Source organism: Helicoverpa zea, chromosome 3 (assembly GCF_022581195.2).
Source record: "Helicoverpa zea isolate HzStark_Cry1AcR chromosome 3, ilHelZeax1.1, whole genome shotgun sequence".
Classification (NCBI taxonomy): domain Eukaryota; kingdom Metazoa; phylum Arthropoda; class Insecta; order Lepidoptera; family Noctuidae; genus Helicoverpa; species Helicoverpa zea.
In genome coordinates, this window is record NC_061454.1 from 9939090 (window position 1) to 9961686 (window position 22597).

Here is a 22597-nt window from a genome sequence, read left to right on the forward strand (position 1 = left end):
TTTAAACTACACATAACTTACTTGGTCTCAAGTGACAGAGTAAAATATGAACTAGAAGCTTCTTAGTAAACGGATTAAGGATTAAGTAAGTCGGTAGCTGGTTTCGCAATAATACGCTTTGTTAAGAACGTAAAGCTCTGTGCAATCATCGTAACGAAACTCACCCACGTCATCGAAAGGTTCTCGCCAACAGTTGACCCTTAACTGGAGTAATAGCAGCTCTATGTTGTGGGGGTTAAAGCGTACCGGGGTGTAGGACGTGCTGGTGAGGCGAAGGGTGGATCGATGGGAGCGGGACGTCGCGGCGAGCGCGGCGCCCTCTGGCGGGCCGGGGCGGCGGCGGCAGTGTGCCGGGCAGGCGGGCGGCGCTCGGCCGTGTTCTCGACTCTCGGCTCCGGATCCGCAGCCTCCGATATTAGAGGTGAGAACACTACATGATACCATCAACCGCCCAAATCACACATACATACATACCTACTTGCGTCAAGTTACCGCATCGCATTTACTCATTCAAAGTCATTTAGTTTTTGAATTATTTTTTCTTACTTAAGTTTCAGATTGTGCGGATTTGATCCACTAGCATTCAAATTAATTTTTATAGTTTTATTTAATGTGTGTTTTTTTACGCGTAATGGAAGTTTCACGGAGTTATGAAGCTCTTGGGAGCAGACAGTTTGTAATGAGCTTACGCTACTATCAGACTAATTCTGAGAAAGGTTGTTAGTCGAGAGTAAATAACTTTGCGGGTGAAATCTCAAACGACCTAATTAAAATTTTACCTCCAAGCTTATAGGAGTAGTTAGGGTCATACTTAAACCTAATTGGGAATTGGATATACTGTTGAGTGACTACGTAATATAATATTTTTGACCGTATTTGCATATTTAAGTAAATAAGAGTCACAATATAGTATCGGTGTAGCTGCCAATATTTTGCTAGGTATATAATTGAACGTTTTTTATTTCAACTTTCCACAGAGTTCGTAAGCCGCTATAAATCTCGATAAGTAGGTTTATTTCGTTCCCCGTTTTCAATTTATTTATCGTAACCATGGGAACTTTATGAGCGCTATTTTGTTTGTTTCTATCGGCGTGATAAGATAATGAACGAAAAGGATATTATTTACTTCGACGAATTTATTTACAAGAACTTTGTATTTTGTATTGATTATTTACCCTATAATAGTTGCACGTACCGGCTATATGGTCCACATTATTCTAAACACGTAATTGAACAGGTGTTTCGTTCGTCCAATTTAACAACATGCTGTATATTATGTGTAAGATATGTAAAACATTTTACTTCGTGCAACGCCATAGATGTTTGTAGCACCTAGTTACGACATTATATTTAACTAGCTGTTTTCCCGCGGCTTCGCCCAGGTCCCCGTGGAAATTCTTCCCGTACCGGAGCCTAGATGTTACTTGGGAATACTGTAGCTTTCCAACAGTGAAAGGTTTTGTTCAAATCGCAGTTTCAGAGTTTTAGGGTACCTACAAAGAAACAAAAAAATATTTCCTCTTTATTGTATTAGTTTACCTAGACTAGATTTATTTATGTTTTACTATTGAAACTGGTATGGTAGGTTAGGGTTCATAAGATCTCTCAGTCAATCCATTCAATTGCTTTGTTTATCAATTCAACTACTACTACTACTAGGCTTTTTTGATATAACATAGTATTTTGATTTATACTTAGCTGATAAAAATACTAATATTATAAATGCGAAAGTAACTCTGTCTCTCTGTCTGTCTGTCTGTCTGTTACGCTTTCGCGTCTAAACCACTGAACTGATTTTAATACAATTTGGTACAGAGATAGAGTTGACCTTGAGAAAGAACGTAGGATAGTTTTTATCCCGGACTTTTGAAGAAGTCTCTTGGAAACACGATATAACCGAACTCTACACGGGCGAAGCCGCTGGCGGAAGGTAGATATTTGTCATTTTACCGTGGCAAACGAGTCCGAAGTCTGTTGAAGTAACAGCCGCTCTATTTTTGTTATTTTTCTAAAATAATAACGTAGGCTTAGTTTTTATTGCTAAATGTTCTAGACTAGACATAGTAGGTACTACACTTACCTATGAGAATAACGCATCTTACAGTAGCTGTACCTACTTTTAGATTTAGATCATTAAGTACTTAACCTACTCCCTAATTTAAACAGGTGACACCATACTCCTTACCTAAATACATTTTTGTGTATTTACCTATTGAGCCACTGCCCGGGATCCAATTATGCAAATTCGATAAAAAGGTATTCACATAAAGACGAGCAGATCTAGAACTATTTGTAATCAAAAGGCTGGAATGAACGGAATTTTATCGATGCGCCAGTCTTCCTTCCGAAGACCGCAGCATATCATCCAGCGAAATTGCTATAGTATTATCAAAAAGATAAAATAAACAGGATTTTCTTTATATCGTTGCAATCTAAATGTAGAGAACGTGCTTTTAATTCTTCCGGCACAGTAAACATCACTAAATCAAGATGGCTAAGCCAAATCGTGACTAATGTTTAGTACACGATACATTCGCATTGCAATACCAATTTATGTACCACGGGACAGATAGCACAAGTATTTCTGTTTAGGATGCACATTTCTGCATACCTGGGTAAATCGATTACCAGATAAATTGCAATAGTGCGCAAAATTGAAAATATGTACCGACCTCTCATGAGAAATATCTTTCAAAGCACTTCTGTAAAAGTGGAGCTTCAGGTTTCTCTCTCATCTAGCTTATCCGCTTAAGATTAAGAAAAGCAGTGGCTTTCCTGTAACTGAAAAAGTGGTCTTAATCATTATCCCTTTACTTATTTTTCAAAGGAGTCCTCCGAGAACGTTCCTTCGTATTTTTTCTCATAACATAGCATGCGTTTGTTTTGAAAGTGATTCGTTTTAATAACTTTCTTACCTACATGTTAACCAGTGGGTAGTTAGTTAGTAACCAGCCCGTGGCCGTAAAACATCTACGTAGAGTAGATAACAGATTGTAAAAATCGGTAGCTCCACCGGTCTACCTGCCTTATATACGGTAGCTATGAACATGCAAATGACTTTCTAAAGCAAGCCAAATGCTGCTGTATTTTGCAACGACTGAACGAAATTGGTCAATAAAAGATCTTGGACAGTTAACGAATGATAAAACCAACTTAATGAGGATTATGCAAAATACTTTTGGTCCATAAAGCTAAAAAGGGACGATGACGCACAATACTGACTATACCGACGCATTTATACAAATAAAAACTAAATAAAAGTAACTTTCAAAACTCGACGTCTAACATCTTGCAAAACTATAATCAATAGGTACATGCTTAGTTCAAAATGTCTGGACACTAAAGATTACATTCTCGATGGCATTCGACTCTATAACATTTATCTAGTAGGTACCTAGTACCTTCCTACCATTTCTGAAAGTAAATCTGGTCTTTGCATGATCATAATCAGGATGACGAATTAAATGAGTAATCTTTGTTTTAGTACGTACCTTCTAACAGATTAAATATCTCTTTTCTTAGTAACTCTAAATTCATAACAGTATTGTGGGCATTATATCTACCTAATAAATACTTACATATTTAACTAACTTGTAATAGAAGTAAAAGGTAAGTAGTTGCCTGAGTCCTTCTGAACTTTACCTAACAAGGCCACGTTATGATATAAGACTAGGTACCTTTGATTTATATTAAAAGCAAAGTCTCTTGTGTCAACTTGCGTGTTCTAGGTGACCTTATCATAAATTTTATATTGGATGGTACCTACGCAAAAGAATATTAAATTTCACAGCCATGATAGAACCGAATAAATACTAAAATATTAAATATTGAACCTCAAATGGCCCTAGCGAAAAAATGCTACTACTTAAGACGAGCAAGGCTAGTATAAAATTAACTTTGTTAAAACATTACCCGTCTTACCACAAAAACTTTTAAACGTCAGTTTATGCCTTGTCTAAAAAAATGTCAAATTATGACGTTGACATATGGTTCATTTTGCAGCCAAAATTTTATTAGACAAGTGTAAAACAGGGTTTAAAGTTTTTGTAGTAAGGCCCGAAGAGGTTACATCATCCTCCGAGCCTTTTCCCAAACTATGTTGGGGTCGGCTTCCAATCTAACCGGATTCAGCTGAGTACCAGTGCTTTACAAGAAGCGACTGCCTATCTGACCTCCTCAACCCAGTTACCCGGGCAACCCGATACCCCTTGGTTAGACTGGTGTCAGACTTACTGGCTTCTGACTACCCATAACGACTGCCAAAGATGTTCAATGACAGCCGGGATCTACAGTTTAACGTGCCATCCGAAACACAGTCATTGGTGTCTAAGATATACTTAGAAAGTACATACAAACTTAGAAAAGTTGCATTGGTACTTGCCTGACCTGGAATCGAACCCGCGCCCTCATACTCGAGAGGTTGGTTCTTTGCCCACTAGGCCACCACGACTTTCAGGAACTGCCCGACTGCCCGAAGAGGTTACATGTAAGTAGTAATGTTCAGATCTCTTCAGTGCATTTATTTTCGCAAGAACTTTGTTATGATTATAAACACGAAAAACCAAATGACAATCGTTTGTTTTCAATAACCATAACACGGTAGCAATGTACCACCTCGATTCAGATCGAGGCATACAAAACAACTGTGAAGCATATTACCTAGAGGGAAATTCCGCATCTAAAGTTCCATTAATACAATCACATGTGGAAAATAAACATAGCATCATCTTTAATAGATAGACAATCGTCTAGTATACAAACCTGTATGTTTAGTCATAATAAATACTTAGCTTGTAGCAAAACTGCTATGCCAATCTCAGAGTAAAATCTTAAATATCTAATTTCTCCGAGGACTGACGAAAACTTATAGAATCAAATAGAATGTAATAGGCATGTAATCTAATCAAAGATCTCCAAAACAATTATTACTATCAACGTGATAAAGTGAATCGATGATCGCCCCTATTAATATTCGTGAGTGCCTACGCTTAATAGTGCTGTGAATAAAAATATCTGCAATAAAGGGCAAACCAAGGTCTCAGAAAACAGTACCTACCATAGTAGCTGAACATTTTTCGTACGAAATTCGAGTTTTTCAATTTAGTCAGTCACAGCAGCATTGAATTTCTTTTAAGTAGTATATTGATATTGAGCACTAGAAAAGTCCTCAATATTAGAAGTTAATATGACTGTAATGTAGAAAAAGAAGCGGAGGTAGGATATTGAGGAAATCATTATCTGGAACTACAAGTACCTACCTACCTAGGCATATCTTCATTGTTATAACAAAAAGTAAAACAATCGTTTGACACGCGTTTAAAAAAATCATACTTATACGAGTACCTACCTAGTTTTCTTATGCGCGTGTCAAACGTCTGTTTAACTTTTTATAATTAATAACACTGCTAGTTTGTAATATACTAGACTTAAACTACTACTATATTTTACCTAAGACCTATTGTAGTAAGTTGCTCTATGCTGCTAGCCCAGTCCACAACCAGATTAACTTTGATTATTATTTATGGAATGAATTTTAACTAGAATATCGTTCAAACTTCAGGACAAAAAGAAGTAATTAAAAAACAATACACACTAATGTGATAATCAATGCTGCGTCTACTTCTGAAACTTTGGTACCTATATAAGCTATCAGTTATCACAAGAGTTCAAATCCATATTTTCACGCACAACAATGTAAGTAGTTCCGCTCTTTCCACGAATGTTTAAAATACTGAAAAACGTACAATGAACTTCCACGAATCATACGAGCAGTTTATTTTGACGACACGTTCGAGTATCTGCGACATATTTTAAATGTGTTCAACTGGTTTAATATAGCTGGGACAGCCATTATTATGAAGAGGGTTGTCATTCCAGCAGTGCAGATCTCATGACGACCGCACGTTCTCATATAGGTAGATACATTTATCTCATAGATAATACCAAGAAAGAAGGAAAGATAGTGGAGAACAATCTTCTTAATCATTCTTATATCTTAATTCAGTTTTAGGACGACATAATCGTAGATTTTAATGCAACATCGGGTCCACGAAAAAAATGATTGATTTGAAAAATTATTAGTAAGTACCTAACTCAAAAATTACACTTGAAAATAAAATGTACCTTTAAGAAATTTCACAATATTTACAATTATTTTGCAGCTTGGTGTTGCCGCGCTAGCCTACTTTCAATCGCACTAGAACCTCTTGTTTCCCGCCTACCTGTAAAACTGGTCCACATTCTTGCTTTCGTGTTCTTATTATCAGAGAACTCGGAGATTTTACTATTGAATGCAATTTTACTTACTGTGCAAGGAAGATATGTAGAGACATCTGTAAGGAAATCACGTACAGTATTCCCCTTGACGTTTTAAAGCATCTCGGGGATTCTCCGGATTCGTTTCAAAAGTTACCGGTGAATACGAGGAAAGTTTTCCTGTGGCATGCTCATGAAAGTAAAAAAAACTATTTTGTATTCCTTGGGTTCCAGAAATTGATTAAGTATTTGCTGCAATAGATGAATGCACACTGAACCTAAAATTCAAATGGATGTGCTCTTTAAAAAAACAATTATATCATGCAAATGTACGGGACGACACGTCCTACAAAAATGTATAGATGGGTGTAAACTCATTTTGTCTGTGTTGGAGGGATATAAGTGGGAGGGTGTCGGTCCCCGCGAGCACCGAGGCCTCGTAACGTCGGCATAGCTCATAACAACGACCAGGGTGACTCCCCTATCGCCATTTGTGCCGGACCATGCCTCGACAATAATTTCCAATGAACGCATACCTACATTTTATGTACGTTCATTTACGTTTCCAGCAAAATATTTTCCTGCATTTGGCATGTGTTGGTATGGCTTGAGTAGGTATGTATGTGACATTTGGTTACCTATTGAATTTGCAATAGGAAAATTAATAAAGTAAAACCAACACGATAGGTACCGGGGCCTGTATTGACTTGTGTCGTGCGATGTCATATCGAAGCTATTTTATCAATAATATCCAATGCCATCTCCATTTGACTGCCTGTGTATCTATGTTTAGTTTTCAATGTCCATATTTTTTATGGGATTCTTGTCGCGTCTCCAATTGCGTGCGAGTTTTTAATGTTCTTTATTGTGGAACTCATCTTTCGCATTATAATTTAAACCCAAATTAACAAAGGCGTTTGTGAAAATTTTCCATAAAACAAAATGTTTGAGTTACAAAACTTCCGCGTAATATCTTAAAACTTCCGTACATATACTTTCCAAATTCTCGGCGAGACGTAAGTATATTGTTAGTGTTGCTATCTTATAAACATGGCAACAAAGAGCTTTGAGTAAAGCCCGCAGCTTCCTCGGGCGGTGTATCTCGAAAATGACGTAAATTTTCCCCAAGTCTCGCGTTCCGCATCCTGTTCCTAGTGCAACTCGTAAAAGCTCTCGGGCGGTCACAGACACGTATAACGGAACATAAAATCGTCTACATTTACAAACACCCTCCATAATAGACTTTATTGCATTATGGCATCTTAGTGTAAGCGTTTGCATCCTATGACTTACCGAATCTTGATCGATATTATGTTAGCTTTTCAGGAAGTACCTAAAGTCATAAAGAAAAATTAGTAGCTTTCGATAAATGCTTAGGTCTAGGTAAATTCATCTGACGTTCTTCATTAAGTGCTATTTCTGTAAATATGTACGGTTACAATGTTTTATATAGGTAACATTGTAATCATAAAGTAAAACATTAAGGGATCATAACAAATTAGCAAACTCTCTACATTAGGCAAATCATGATCCCGGCTAATAGAATTCGACCCAAGAAAAGTTACGTAATCATCCTGTTTATGTCACTCGTTCTAAGTTACTAAGTTAGCTTCCCTTGTGTTCTTAGGGAAACTCGTTCAAGTTCATCTGATTGAAAATTATTATGTAAACTTCAAGTTGCAGTCCACCTACACCTTGTTTGCACTTACGTAATTTTTGGCTATGAGAGCTATGGCTGTTCAAGAGATTTTGTCTATTGATTTTGTTTAAAAAAACATTCGGGTAATCTGTTTTGATGGGCAATAATATTAAAATGGTTAATAATAAACAGATGGATGATAATTAACAGTTAGTTACTGTAGTTTTCTGTTAACGAATGATTTCTGAAGTCAGTCCGAGTTTAGCCAAGTATTGGAAAAAATTGTGTAAAGTTCAGCAAAAATAGCCTATGGACTACTTTTTTAACTAATACTAAACAATACTATAAAACATTATACGTAAGACGCATAATTTATTCGGATCAACGTCTTCATACCCGGAAATTACGCGAGTAAAGTTTAACGTATTATCTCCATGTTTAGAAGTGCGATGTTGACGGAGGTTCTACTTGTAAAATGTCGCACATAACGACATTTCCATTGCCTAGCTTACGCAATAGTACAGGTTATTTTCATCAAAGTATTTCCTATAACACCATAGTTCGTAACGTTTTTATGGTTGTTAATCAAAGATCAGTCTGCATCCTGCTTTGTTTGACATCCTCGATAATTAGCTGACGACTATAGAAGTATAGAGTCTCCTTAGTTCCTGTGCCATTGTAGGCACAACACAAAACTGCTGTTTTATTCAACTTGTTATCTTAAAAAACATAGCTATCTGAATTCATCTGCGCCCTATGTGCGCGTTAGGGGTCTGGTCTGACGTCATTTGCGGAGGCGGAGGTCGCCGCTTGTCCTCCCCCTCACCCCGCACGCCACCCCTAACTACCCTCGCGTCTCTTGAACGTAGTGCTGTTATCGGGGTTCTGTTAATGAATTCGTATTAATTGCTTGTCCCATAACTAGTTATTGAAAGACCTTTGACATTTAGGAAGCACCTCGATATGGAACGACTACTTGACTACCTTTCTAGGATTTCAATTCCTGATAGGACCTGAAAGTTTAATACCTAATACCTATTAATTAATCATTTAAATAAAAAAATCATAGTCTTCATGAAATGTTAAGTAAGATTTTGAATTATTTTACGCACGAACAATTATAAATCCATTTAAACACAATAGGTACCATTTTATTCTTAACCTTAACTTAATGTCAAGGAGATATTTAAAACTTGATTCAGGATGCAAGTTCATCGGACGCACGCAATCATTTCCACTGCACACAAGAGGAATAAGCTTGACATTTCAATAAACTTTATGAATTGTATCAGTAAAGAACAGTGACGTTGCAAACAAGTTTTCATTAATTACGGTGTCCATAAATGGAGGGACGATGTATATGGGTTTACTACAATGGCCGTCAGCATCACAATAAACAATCTCTTGGAATGTTTCGGGCCATTAGGAATTTGCGTAGGCCGTCTCTACGAGCAATAACCCTCGCTTTATTATTTCAACAATGTTTACGAGCTTCAATGAGGTTCCTTCAATTATCCAGTGCAATGTACGGGTGGGTACCTAATTAAACCATTTCCAAAGTCATCCTTTAAATTAGCGATAGCTTATTATGACCAACAACTAAGTTGGTACAACTTTGTGAGCCGCACGCAGCAACATATTATCTTTGTCTTAAGTGTCTAATATCTCTCCAAAAGTTCTAATATATATCTTAATGATTTTAATATTTTATTGCGTAGTCAAACTTCCTGAAACTACTTCTGTAACAAGTAACGTTAGGATGTATTTGTGTGGCAAAGCAATATAAATACTTATTAGGGTTCCGCAGGGAAACAAGAACTTCTGCCATAAGTTCAATATACAAAACACAAGGGAAAACTAAGATAGAAGAAACATTCGTACAACCAAAAGTCTCACGCTTGAGAAAACTTCCCAACCAACGTTTTTGTTAAGGCTTGGTTGGGCTGTTCATACGTGCCTTGTGGTCATTAGTGATAGGCAGGTGCCTATCTATTAGAGTAGGTAACTATTCCCAGTACTTGAGTCTAACGTCCAGACATTGGGTACGTTGGTAAACACACACCACTGGTAGTCAGCTGCATCCGCACACAACGTTTAAGCACACTCAGCTGCATCCGCTTAGACTGGAAGCACATGAGGAAACTCTGGAAACATATTTGGTAAAAGGCTAGCCAGATGATGATAGGATATATTGTTGGAAACGGCTACCCGATTGGGTCCATGCTGATTTACATAAGGAATACGTCAAACTGCTCGTCGAAACTGCTTTGATAACTAGTTTTCTCGGCTCAATCGCTACCGCATTCATTGCATGTTTTGCAGTTACGTCATAAATACTGCCGTCTTAAATTATAAATCATATCTTGTATATATGTACCTAGTTATAAAACAATATACCAGTTATGCTTCTAAAATAGACGAAAGCTTTAAAAACTTTCATCGCAAGTGAAGATTTATAACGGACTTGCATCTACGAGTACTTGCATCACTCGTTTAACATTGCACTAAAAGTATGTAAGTCTTTAGTTTTCTCAAGATATATGATACCTATGGCATATTCTAGTTCTTTATCTGATGAATAAACCAGTCAAGCAAGCCTCACTCCTGGAGTGTTGGACTGTAAGTGACCCTTCCAGTTTTCTATTCCCATCGAAGTCAAAGGAATTCAAGGATATAATGCTATTCTTATTAATAAAACAAGGTCTGAAGCATTCAGCTGACTCGTTCCAGTCATGGTTTTATAATCTAATATTGTGTGGATATATTTACTCGTATGTACTTGGGGTATGTCATAAGTACCATTATTAAATTAGCTGAGTGCACAATGTCACTAGATGAGCTTATATTCAAGACAAAGATAAAAATAAAATAGGTATGCCTTGCTATAGCTTACTACAATAATGCGGTTTCTTCAAGATGAGTGCCGCATAATAATATCAGGAAAGTTGATACGAGTACTTTAGTTACAATAAAATGCGTATTAATTATCCTACTGATAGACAAAGGCACTCACATACTGATTAACCTAAGGCAAAATACTGAAGCTGTTTGTGAAAAGCTGGACGGCCTCTCGGTATTTCCCATTACGTTAGGTGTATCAGTGGAGTCCAAAATAAACATAGAAATCCAGATTGTTGAAGGATTCTCACAGGTAACAGTTTCAGACCTACTCTTACATCTTGCTGCTTGAAAATAAGTGCCTTCAGCGCACCACGTTTACGCGCCATCACCTTATAGATCTATTTATCAGATTTTATTTTAGGATTTCCATTATTAGAGCTCTCTTGTACTGTGGGTGGTAGCAAATGAAAGTGATGATAAGATCTAATTATGGTGCGAGTTCAAAGACTACAGACATAATCTAATTTTGACATAGTGGAGTGGTTTCCATTATACTAACACAGTATTATTCCTGTGCTGTGATGATGGATGAAGCTTCTTTCAATTTGTTGAAAGGGTTTATTGTGATGATGTGATGCTATGAATAACTTGCCGTATAATGATTTTTTTTCAAGCTGGGCAAGGTTTTAAGAAGGATGAAAATACAAAATAGTATTCTAAAATCTGTCATGTATTTTGAGTGCGCCGAGTGAAGATATTGATCGGATGAATTTATTTGCCGCCTCCTCAATGAGCCTTAGTCCTGCGGGACATAATCATATCGGGCAACTTGCCAATAACTTCGTAGGCTCTGGTTATTGGACGTCCTTTCCCCAGTGCCAAGGTCAGCTCGAGGACACGATAGAAACACGCTACAGAATACACATTACGAATTCCAGATACATACTTTTCATGACCAATTTATTTCTGAATTAGTTAGGAACATAAATATTTCATCTACTTATTTTACGTCTGAGAGATCAGCCAAAGACTAGGTATTATATACCTTTATATAAAATCAACAGTAAAACGCGACCTACAATCCGAAACAGTAAAGGCAAATGATAAATTGAACGTTTTCAGGTCGATATAGACGAATGGCCTTTCCGATTTATTGAAAGTTCAAAATGAAAACAAATAAATTGTGATGCATTCTATTTATGTATTGAGGAGAAATCTAAAGCAATTAGTTACGTTAATTTAAATGAGATTAACTTGTTACTGCCGTTGAATGAAGATTAATGTGGCATTGAATTGGGAGACACTATGAATCAGCCACAGCTATGACCCTTCGTAAAAAAATCTATAAAAGCTTGCTGAGTAAGATGCAAAGGACAACCTCTAAGTCACCGTAGTTAATTTTAATTTTTACAGGTTACCTACACCGGGGAAAATTATTTCACATCGATGCTAGGGACGAGATATTTATTATCTGCAGTTGTGGTTTTCCCTCGCGATTATTGTTAAATTAAAGTAGATTACGAGGAATTTTGTGGTGTGCTTATTTCAATTTACCGTGAATTTATAATTCATTTCATGATGTCATTTTCTGCAATTTTACACGAGTAACGGAACTCCGTGGTTGATTTGACTCATAGGTAATTGGGAAAAGCTACACGCTTAATAGGTAGAGGGAAGAAGTAGAAATACTTGAATAGAAATATCAATAGTTCTTAAGTCCAAAAGTTCTTTTGTTCATCTTATCGTTTATCATTTTTGAACAATTAAGCTCACGTTTTCTGAGCTTACATGATATGAAAGCGTTTAAGCAAATATCAATTAGGTAAATATCTAGGATACCTAAATACCTATTATTTCTCCATCCATTTACTTATCTACTATCATTTCCCTCGCACTTGAATTATTTGTACTAACCAATAATTCCACACACAAGAATCTCATCTCTTTTTCCTTTTACAGTGAAACAAAGCGATGACGAGCTTTTGAGGAATTAAAGGTGTGGTGACTGGATCAGCGAACTTTGGCAACTACAGAAGTGTTGCACCGGCACAGCTGGCGTTGCGGTCATTGTCGCTGCGCAGCGTCGGCCGGCGGTCGTGCGGGGCATGCGCGGACGCACTGTGACACACATGCGCTCCACTACGCATCCGCCGAGGTGCGATAACCGACCTCCTCCAACGTGCCAAGTTTCGATTTCATCGGCGCTCTCGGCGTAGTCGCACGTGCAGTGCTGCAGACGCCGCACATCACGGACCCTCGTCGTGCGAGACTCCTCGAGTGATGTTACATCAAATAATTGAACCATTACCGCCTGCATAGATTGACTCTACATTCAAATAAAACATTTTGACGTTTTCGTGACATGCCGCGTAGACGTGCGACAGGCGCACTGATATAAAATAAACATCGTGTGAAAGTTAAATAATCGTTTTGAAGAGTTAAGTGCAGGTATAGGAAGTGCAGTTTAATATATTAGTGCAATATGACGTCCCGGTCGAAGGAGAAGGTGGCGGCCGCATTCCGCAAGCTGTTCCGCTCTCCGGAGAAGCTGGACAATGATGGCGCAGGACCGAGCGGGTCACCAGCGCGGCGGGGTCTGCTTCGACGACACAGGTACCTACTATATGCACATAGGTTTACGTACAGTTTTCGTTAGATAATATTAACTTTTAAATACACAGCAATCGAAATCTGTAGAACTTTCGAAAGAGAAGAATATATAAACAACATACAATGTGCAAATGAGTCAGCGACACCAATGGCAACGGACGTTGCGGGCTGTTGTAACATCAGTCTGCAGTAGATGTTTGATAACACAGAGTGAGTGACGGCCGGTCACGTAGTCATTCACGCAGCGCTCCCCAGCTCCAGCGACACAAGGCTATCACGTCTATCACATCGAGCATGCATTACAATATGCTCAATTACCACATAATAATTAGAAGAACAACAGTTACATGCTTGTTATGCGTTCAGGAAAACAATATCTTCTCTATTTGCATAATCACACGCTCAAACAAACCTAATTGCCTATTTGTAAACAACGTTTGATTACATGCAGTGATTTTGGCGCTAGACTAATATAATGTGGTTAGATACACGTAGTGTACGTAAATACAGACATCCATCGATTTCGCTTATAGGTACAAACTAATAATGCCATCATTATTTGTAGTATTAATTAAGTTTAATAATGAATCAGCGATGGTTTCTACAAAAACATAAGCAGTGAATTCAGTCCAGAACTACACCTACACGTTGAATTCAGTTAAGTTCAAATTACTAATCTTTAGAATTATGCACAAAACCTCGGCGGTTTAGAGGTACTGAAATTTCAAGTTTATTACGTTTTGTTTAGGATCATGATTAGTCTATAAAATTAAGGTAGGTATATTACCTACTTCCAACTAGGTACACAGAACTATGCCTAGTATTCGGTATTAGGTACGTTACGATACTATCAATAACGATATTATCTGATAAAGAAGATTCCGTATCTCATCAATGGAATGTACCGAGTAATGCCAACAACAAAACAACTAGGTACCTACTTAGTCGTAATTCTGTAACTAGAATCTATCAAAGTTTACACCACGATTGTGTTGGAGCAACAAAAGAGTTGAATGAATCGCGCAAGGCGGATATTGGAATGTTAAGAGGGATGTGGTGTTACGAGGAAATGTAGAACAAGAAATTAATGGAAGTGGGAGTCACAGTGGTGAGTGGTGAACACAGTATTGAGGGAACATCTTACTGATCAAGCAAATGTGAAAAACAAAGTTATAGTCAAGAAAGAAAGAACGACAAAATCGGAATAGGAGGATCGTAATAGGAAGTTTAAATTATACTGTGGATATGGTAAATGTGATTTTTGATAAGTGAGGCGGTTCTAAGGCACATGTGGCACAAAACTCAAATTGCGATACCATCAAAACAACTTAAAACGACGAAAGAAAAACTGAAAATTTACTTCACCTCATTTAATACGCCTTTGCTAAAAACTTTTACGATGATAAATCGAATTAGGTTCAGAAAGCTTTAAACAAAAATAGTACCCATATTTAGATAAGATCCGCTGACCTACTTACGTACTTTACTGTAGATAATTTAGTAAATACTGGCGCAAGTAAGTACGTTATAAATCATTTAGAGAGATATGAATACAAACTAAGTCCAGAAGAATCGGTTATAAGGTTCCTATAAATTATACGGTATTTTAAGATCAAGGCATAAATTGAAACACGCAAGCGTTAGTTACACATTCAGTTAAGGTCATTACTAACTAGGTATGTATCTATGTACACGCTTGACTGACGACCAAATGTTAAAACAAATATAATACAAATCAATGCCGCATAAACTTGGCAAGCTGCACTTGTTCGATAAATGTTTGAAAGGTCTGAAGGTCTGTATATAGAGGCGAAGGTCAATTATAATACCCATAATATTTGTTAGATTTCTACCTTCGACTTCAAAGATAAATATGTTAAACGAGGCCAGTGTTAGTAACGCATCAAACATTGAAACGACGGAAAACGATCTTTAGCACATTTCTGGCAAGCGCTGAAATAGAAGCACCAGCCTGCCTATTTCAGTTTCAGTTTCATTCAAGTAACAATAGATGATTATGCGGGCACCTCTTGGAAGTGCGAATCCGATTCTACGTCATATCTTGTCTCCAATGGCCGACCAACAAAGGCATTGTTTACATACAGAAGCTCACGGACACCGCAAGTATATTGTACCCGTTATCGACGCTATACAACTACAATGACTGACGTATCAATGCGGAATATCGCAACAAAGAAGTCCCAAGCAAAAGGCCACACGCAACGGCAACGCTCCGACTGTTTATCCAACCATTGTTAATTATGACACACAAAAATAAACAGTGATGGAAGAATAAACAAAACACGAACGATCCATTAGGTGCGTGTCATCTGATTAGATAGAAGCCGATATTAATAGGTCAACGTAATCAGACGATGACTTAACAAGCGCCTCTGACCATTTAGTTTAAATCATTAATCAAGAGGCATTTTATTTTTAGCTGTAAGTAATCAATACTTTTTTTTCCTCAAAAATCATCAAATGACCGCTCCCGCTGTGGGTTAGCAGCGGTGAGGGAGTGTCAGACTCTTACTGACTAAAAACCGTCGTGTTCCGTCATAGGCCTTTTATGTACCAGGGCCGCGGTATCTCTTTCGAACAACCCGCAGCAAGTAATCAATACTGCAGCACACTTACTAGTAAAAACAAACTAGTTTCTTCACATCATGAACCTGGCATAAGATCTCACAAACTACAAAAAACAAAGGATCTAACAACAGCTTACCTATATTGTAAGTTTATTCACCCGTTTCTCTAATCAATTCTGCCGATGACGTCCAATGCCTATAAATGTGCGAAATTACCTACATCTTCAAAACATTCACTTCATACTTTACAACCATTAATTAGTCTTCGCTAATTACGTTCGATTATGAATGGTGAATTAAATAACATTTAAATGACTGCGGAAATGAGCAATAACGTGTATGATGACGTTCAAGCTGACTCACAATCACAGCAAATCTGGAAATTATGGTATGGCGGAAAAGTCTTATAAAATGGGTTATCCAGTTTACAATTAATTTAACAAATCATTGACAAAAATAATTATGTATTCTATCGAGCCTTTATATAATTTCATGCTCACGTTTGCACTCATTTAGGTACAACTAAGTAAAATTCTGAAAATTACACTCTAGAGCTGAATATTTAAGCAGGCAAGCTTAACAGTAACATTTAAAGAGTTACTTATATAAAAAAAACTACCAATTTCCCTCTCCCTTAGCAATCTCTGTCATTTAATAAACCTTTGTTATGCCTGCAGAATATCCTTAAAATGATGTCATGCACTTTGGATTACAAAGTTACAAGTCTTGCAAAGCCTCTCCACCTACATGCTTAGGAATTTATAGCATCTTGTAAGAATACATTTAGTTCTAAAGGTATTTCTACATTTCTACCTTCTGATGATTCTCGAGTCTTCCAAGCGGATACCTACCTAATAGTTTTCACATTGTGTAACACGAATTCCTACAAAGTATTGCTTTAGGTCACCAGAGCCGCATATTGCATTACCTATTATGAATTTGTAATGAGCCCACCTAGTGATGTGTTGATGTTGAAGTTATACATGACACTTGAGGCTTACTATAACCTATGCCTCTTTGTTCTAGGTTTAAATTACCGAGCAAGTTCCCACATACCTGGGTATGTTGTAAATTCTGGACGTTATACGCAACTATCCAAAACTCGTGTCCATAAAATGATCTCACTTGTAATAATCTGAATCATTGAATTCAGACGTAATTTACGTATCTGACAATATACTAAAATTGGGTTGGACCCATGACTGACCCTTGGTGAAGACCTTTAGTGACTAATGTGGTCGGACGAAAATGCCTCACAAAAGTATTAAAAATGTTGCACTTGCGCATAAAGTAATTTGCAAAACATTATTATTGTAATGAATATTCATATGAAAGCTACGTCATATTTATCAATAAAAGTATTGCTACTCGGTCAAACGCTTTTTAACACCACAAAAAAGACCTTTAGTCTCTGTGTAAGTTAAAGTAATAAAAAAGTAGACAGACTAAGCTATGAGTATCTATATGAGTATAAAGCCATAATCTTAGAACCAGACAAACGGGAGCTAGTCGCTAGTAGAGGTGCCATATGCAGCAACTTCACTTTCTTATCTATAAATACGTCCAACTTTATAGAAAATTTCGTTGAACCATTTATGTTATGACGTCTGGTTCTATCGATTTTGTATAAATTATTAATGAAAGTTTGTTGTGCAAGGTCAACGCAGCTATCTCTAACCTTAGTTCAATAGCAGCTATTGTAGTTTGAAATGAACTTTCGTGCACTGGGTTTATCACTCGTTCATGTTTGTACACCAAAAAGATTTTCATACCTAGTTGAAATTTTTACCGACTGTTTTTTATAGGAAATTAAATTTATTTAGGAAATTAATTATTAACTGACAGTGGACAAAAGTTTACTCTTAAAGATAATAATGAGCCTACAACTAACATTACATATAAAGATACTTTCCTAATGGACTTAATTTAAAAATGGCACGCTTAGGTACCTAATACGTTAATTAAATGAACATAAATTGTTATAATAACACACTTTAATGTCGTTGCAAATAATTACGCACAAACTATTTTTAGAACCGGAGTACCACAGCTTATCGTTTGTCTGGAAGTTGTTTACGTAATCTGTGCAGTAATTTGCATAAATCTCCTGGAAGTCATTGACCTGTCCGAGGAACTTTACCGGCTACTCCATTGGAGTCAATCCAAAACCAAAGGGTGGTATTTTTATCATTATTACTGGAACACAATGTAATAACACGTACACTCGACAGTCGAGTGTACTTAAACCACGGTGATTAATCAAAATCAGTAATGGTATGCGGTCGCCCCAGTTTCGTTTATAACCATTCACTGTTTTGTTGCTTTTGAAATTAAATTACTTCCACAAAAAATATAATTAGCTAAGCTAAGACTGTCTTGACGAAGTAGGTAACCTTTTTGGCAAGTATTAAATAGGTTGTAAAGTGAAATTAATAGCATCCGACTAATGATTAATGATGACTGTCTAAACGGCTAAGAAAAACTCATTAGTATAAACCACAAGTAGGTAGGTAGAGCAAAATAACGAAATACAAGAAGAGAGCAAATAGCTATCCTATTTTACCTGACAGTCAATTAAATGCTTTAAAAAATAAGATTTTATCTTAAGTACGTTATATAGGTATTTTTACTTAATTTAAAACAGTAATGATCAAATAATCTTTATTTACAAGACGTGGTCTTGTGGTGTTCGGCGTACCTGACTCATTGACAGCGTCCGTTGTGAGAACTGCGGACAGACAGCATTCCGTACACGATCGTATTCGCAGCGAGAATACCTTACTGGTTCGCATACTAACTAACTAGGGCATTCAATGAATTCAATTTGCATGATTCCCGTAGCTCTTTGTTGTTTTCCAAGAAACATAAAGGTCTTACGCTATGATTTGTTTGTGCGTGGTTAAGATTGCTAAATCATTTTGATTTTAACGTATGTGTACACCTGTTCAATGGAATATAACTAGCTAGGTACTTACAGGCTAAAACGTCTCTTTATTTTAGTTATAAACAGTGGGAGCATCCAGTCTTAATGACCAAGGTACCTACTGGTGTCATGGATAGCCCTTACAAATCAGTCAGTTGGCTACTGCACGCTTTGTTATTTAGTAGAGAAGTCATTGATGCAGTTTCTTGGCAATTTTATACGACATTTATCACACTATATGGCGGTCATTACCCAAGGCTGTGAATTTATTGCCAAGTACCGGGTGTTTATAATTAGATGATAACATAGGTACTTCGCAGAGGTAGTTTAACTGTGGACGTGGACGTACCTACCTTTATGCACACATAGCAATGGTCACCAAGATTATATTTTATTTATAACTAAACTTCCCGTGATTGTGCCAAATTTCGTCACTTGTGAAATTGTACCTACCTAAGTGTAAACTCTGCTTCATTAACCAAACATAACACAATGACATGACACGCATGTTCAACACTGGCACCAGGCACTTGCTATGTACTTATCTACCAGCTGCGAAATTGCTGCATTTCAACATTGCATTTTTGTAAAATATCCAATTTCAATAATAATAGCTTATGTATATAGGGAGTATCTTAGTTTTGTAAAAATGTTAAGTTCCAAGATTCAAGTCTGACAGAGCCTATTGATTTACCAGTGAATTAACTCGCAGACTCCCGCCTAAGTCCATACCTATGACTAACCTACATACTTAACCATAATCATGTAAAGAATACATATGAATGTCCACATGTAGGTCAATGATATAAATAAACTGAAGAGTATTCGACGCAGGATACTCGTAACCACAATCACGACTTGTTTACTGAAGAACACCTTCGCATCTCTGAACTAGTTGGCGAGTGAGTTCATTGATCGTCTACTGGACCCCCTACTGATCTACTTAAAAAGACTGGATACTAATTAGATATTAAATTAAGAGCTGTTTTTCTAATAGGTGCCAAAAATACCTATTATTATTTCATAGATCATTGCCTCAACCGCCTGACCTAGTTTTTTTTGGCCTTTCCAGAGATGGCGTAAGTCCAGCAGAAGCGGCAGCGGCGAGTTTGCCAGCCAGTCCATCGGCCACAACTCTTGTCAAGAAGAAGGCAGGAGGAGCCAATGAGGTGCGAGAGCGGGCAGCGGCTGTGCGCACGCGCAGGCTCATGAAAGAATTAAAAGAAATCCAGCGGATACAGAACAGCCGGCCTGATCCTGTATTTACGGTGAGATGAATTGCTATTTAAATATATCCCTTTGATATACTTAATATCTCCTGAAAGCGGTTCTGAATGTCTTAATAAAAAGTGCTAAAGTAAAAAGTCAACAGGGATATTATGTCACTTTGTGTGTCAGTAGGTAGGTACCTACGTTAATTTCGTGAGAAGAAAGTTGAGTGTGTAAAATTTACAAGCTGTAGGTACTACTTTCATTGCGCAAAAGTTCTATTTCAACATTTAAACGGTTTTTCCTTGTTCACGTTCACCGAAAACTTTAAAATTTTTCAAAAAAAAAACGCCTGAACACGGTCCCATTAATTTTCTATATTTTTCAGTGTGCAGGCTCTGACGATATGTTTTGTTTGCAGGTGGAACTAGTGAACGACAATCTATTCGAATGGCACGTGCGGCTGCACCAGATAGACCCGGAGAGCGAGCTCGCCAGTGACCTCCGTGAACTACACATTCCTCACATACTACTACATCTGATATTCCCAGAAAACTTCCCCTTCGCGCCGCCCTTCATGAGGGTTATCGAACCCAGGATAGAGAAGGGTTTCGTCATGGAAGGTAAATATAGAGCGAACTGACATGACCTCTCCTACTTCCCAGTGTGGTACGACCACGCGTTAATGTTGTATTATTTATCGTTAAAGGTGGTGCGATTTGTATGGAACTGCTGACCCCGCGTGGCTGGGCGTCTGCGTATACGGTAGAAGCTGTGGTGATGCAGTTTGCGGCATCCGTGGTGAAGGGACAGGGCCGCGTGGCGCGGGCGCCGCCCAGGCCCTCCTGCGAGTTCACGCGCCGCCGCGCCGAGGAAGCATTCCGCTCCGTCGTCAAAACACATGACAAATACGGTTGGGTCACGCCGGCTCTCTCCGATGGTTGAGTTGCTTAGGTAAACTCTCTTATTTATTTTCTGGAACCTACAGTTCACGATTTCCAGTTGTTCGTAACATTGACCCAAATATAAATGGGTCGCGAGGACCGGCCACGAGTTACATTTCGTAAGAGCATCATTTATCAATTTAGATGACAACGCCGGTAGATTGAAGGACCCTTAGGATAACAGCATGAACACATTTATAGGAGGAACATTCTATTACAAGTATCACTTGTAAGATAAGTGTATTAAAATGAACGTATTCTTTTACAGGGTGTGCCGATCAACTGTAATGCAGAAAGGATCTCCTTTAGTTATTTTTCAAGAACAATTTTAGTCGTAACTAGTGCAAATTTTGATAATGCTCTGCTCTGTGTAATTAGTCTATATCATCTTGTCTAAGATCAGTGGAAAGTTGGAATTATAGAAATTACATTCAATGTATAAGTCTATGGAGAAATGGGGGCGATGCAAGTCTTCTGACCGGAAGTTTATATAGGAACACAACAATGTCACAAAGTGCATGTTATATTGGATACACAAGCACCTTCAATATGCAAACATTCTTCGATTCGCGAGTGATTACGCAACTCATCAGCCTACAGATCATGGAGCCACCAATAGTAGTGCAACCGTGGAATGCCGAGGGAGAAGCCGTTACAAGCAACGATGGAATTAAATGGTCTTTAGACAAATAAATGTGGTCTCTACATGCATTTTCCGTCTATGTGTGTAATTTATTATGTTGTGCCAAACTCGAATGCTCATCGCCTACATTGTAACGCTCAATTTTTTCGAATATTCCCATTTATTAAAATTTTTAAAATATTCGATTCTATAAGTGCTCGAACTATAAATCTTGAATATAAATTGAAAACAAAATATTTTGCAGATCAAACATATTAATGTTTTTAAAGGAAATGTTTCCGTCCCAAAGTCATTTAATCATTTTGATAATATTAGAGATTTGTAGGTTTAAAAAAAACCCACCAAAATGATTCTAAAGTATGGTAGTTTGTCATTTCATCTTTGATCTATTCTTTGTAATTACCTATACAATACCTGAAAATATATAAGTGTACTTTTATTGTAATAACACCTAATGAAACAGTCTAGGCTCTGCATGCTTTGTGTAAAGTCTGTAGTAGTACCTTTGCAGCTATTTCATGAGTAGTGAAATGCTCAAACTAGTATATTAATAATTTTAAATTGTGAAATGAAAGGCTTGTGGTAAAATTAATGTAAATTAGGAAAAAATAAATAGAAAATTGATGTTGTTAATTTGTGTGGTGAACCAAAGATGTTTTATTTTTATGTAAACTTCATTCAGCGCAAATATGTGTAAATTATACTTTGACTATATGTACAATGTTATAGGTGTAATAATAAATACCTGCTCAAATGATATTTGTATTTAATTTAATTCATAAGCAACCCTTCTGTGAATTAGCATCTGATTATAATTATTTTTGAGATCAGACATGTCCTTTAAATACACACATAAAAATGCAAAGATTATTACAAGCTAAAATTAAGTAACTTAAAACTTAATTCAAATTCATAATACATGTTCTCAAAGATTTCAGCTTTTTG

At 37.1% G+C, this 22597-nt stretch overlaps 1 protein-coding gene across 1 annotated transcript; it reads left to right on the forward strand.

Moving 5' to 3' along the window:
• The first annotated feature begins 337 nt into the window (after positions 1-337).
• On the forward strand, positions 338-22409 carry LOC124645765 (ubiquitin-conjugating enzyme E2Q-like protein CG4502). The gene is made up of 6 exons (XM_047185642.1): positions 338-421; positions 12695-13348; positions 19929-20124; positions 20487-20688; positions 20775-21019; positions 21278-22409. Exons 2-5 carry the CDS (start codon positions 13218-13220, stop codon positions 21008-21010), a joined length of 765 nt encoding a protein of 254 aa, XP_047041598.1. The 5' UTR covers positions 338-421; positions 12695-13217; the 3' UTR covers positions 21011-21019; positions 21278-22409.
• Positions 22410-22597: the final 188 nt, after the last annotated feature.

What these genes read in the sequence shown, in the direction of transcription:
- LOC124645765 (XM_047185642.1), top strand. Translation starts at nt 13,218, where the DNA reads ATGACGTCCCGGTCGAAGGAGAAGGTGGCGGCCGCATTCCGCAAGCTG. An exon ending in GGTCTGCTTCGACGACACAG is followed by an intron (nt 13,349 to 19,928) that starts GTACCTACTATA and finishes TGGCCTTTCCAG; the next exon opens with AGATGGCGTAAGTCCAGCAG. An exon ending in GAAGGGTTTCGTCATGGAAG is followed by an intron (nt 20,689 to 20,774) that starts GTAAATATAGAG and finishes TTATCGTTAAAG; the next exon opens with GTGGTGCGATTTGTATGGAA.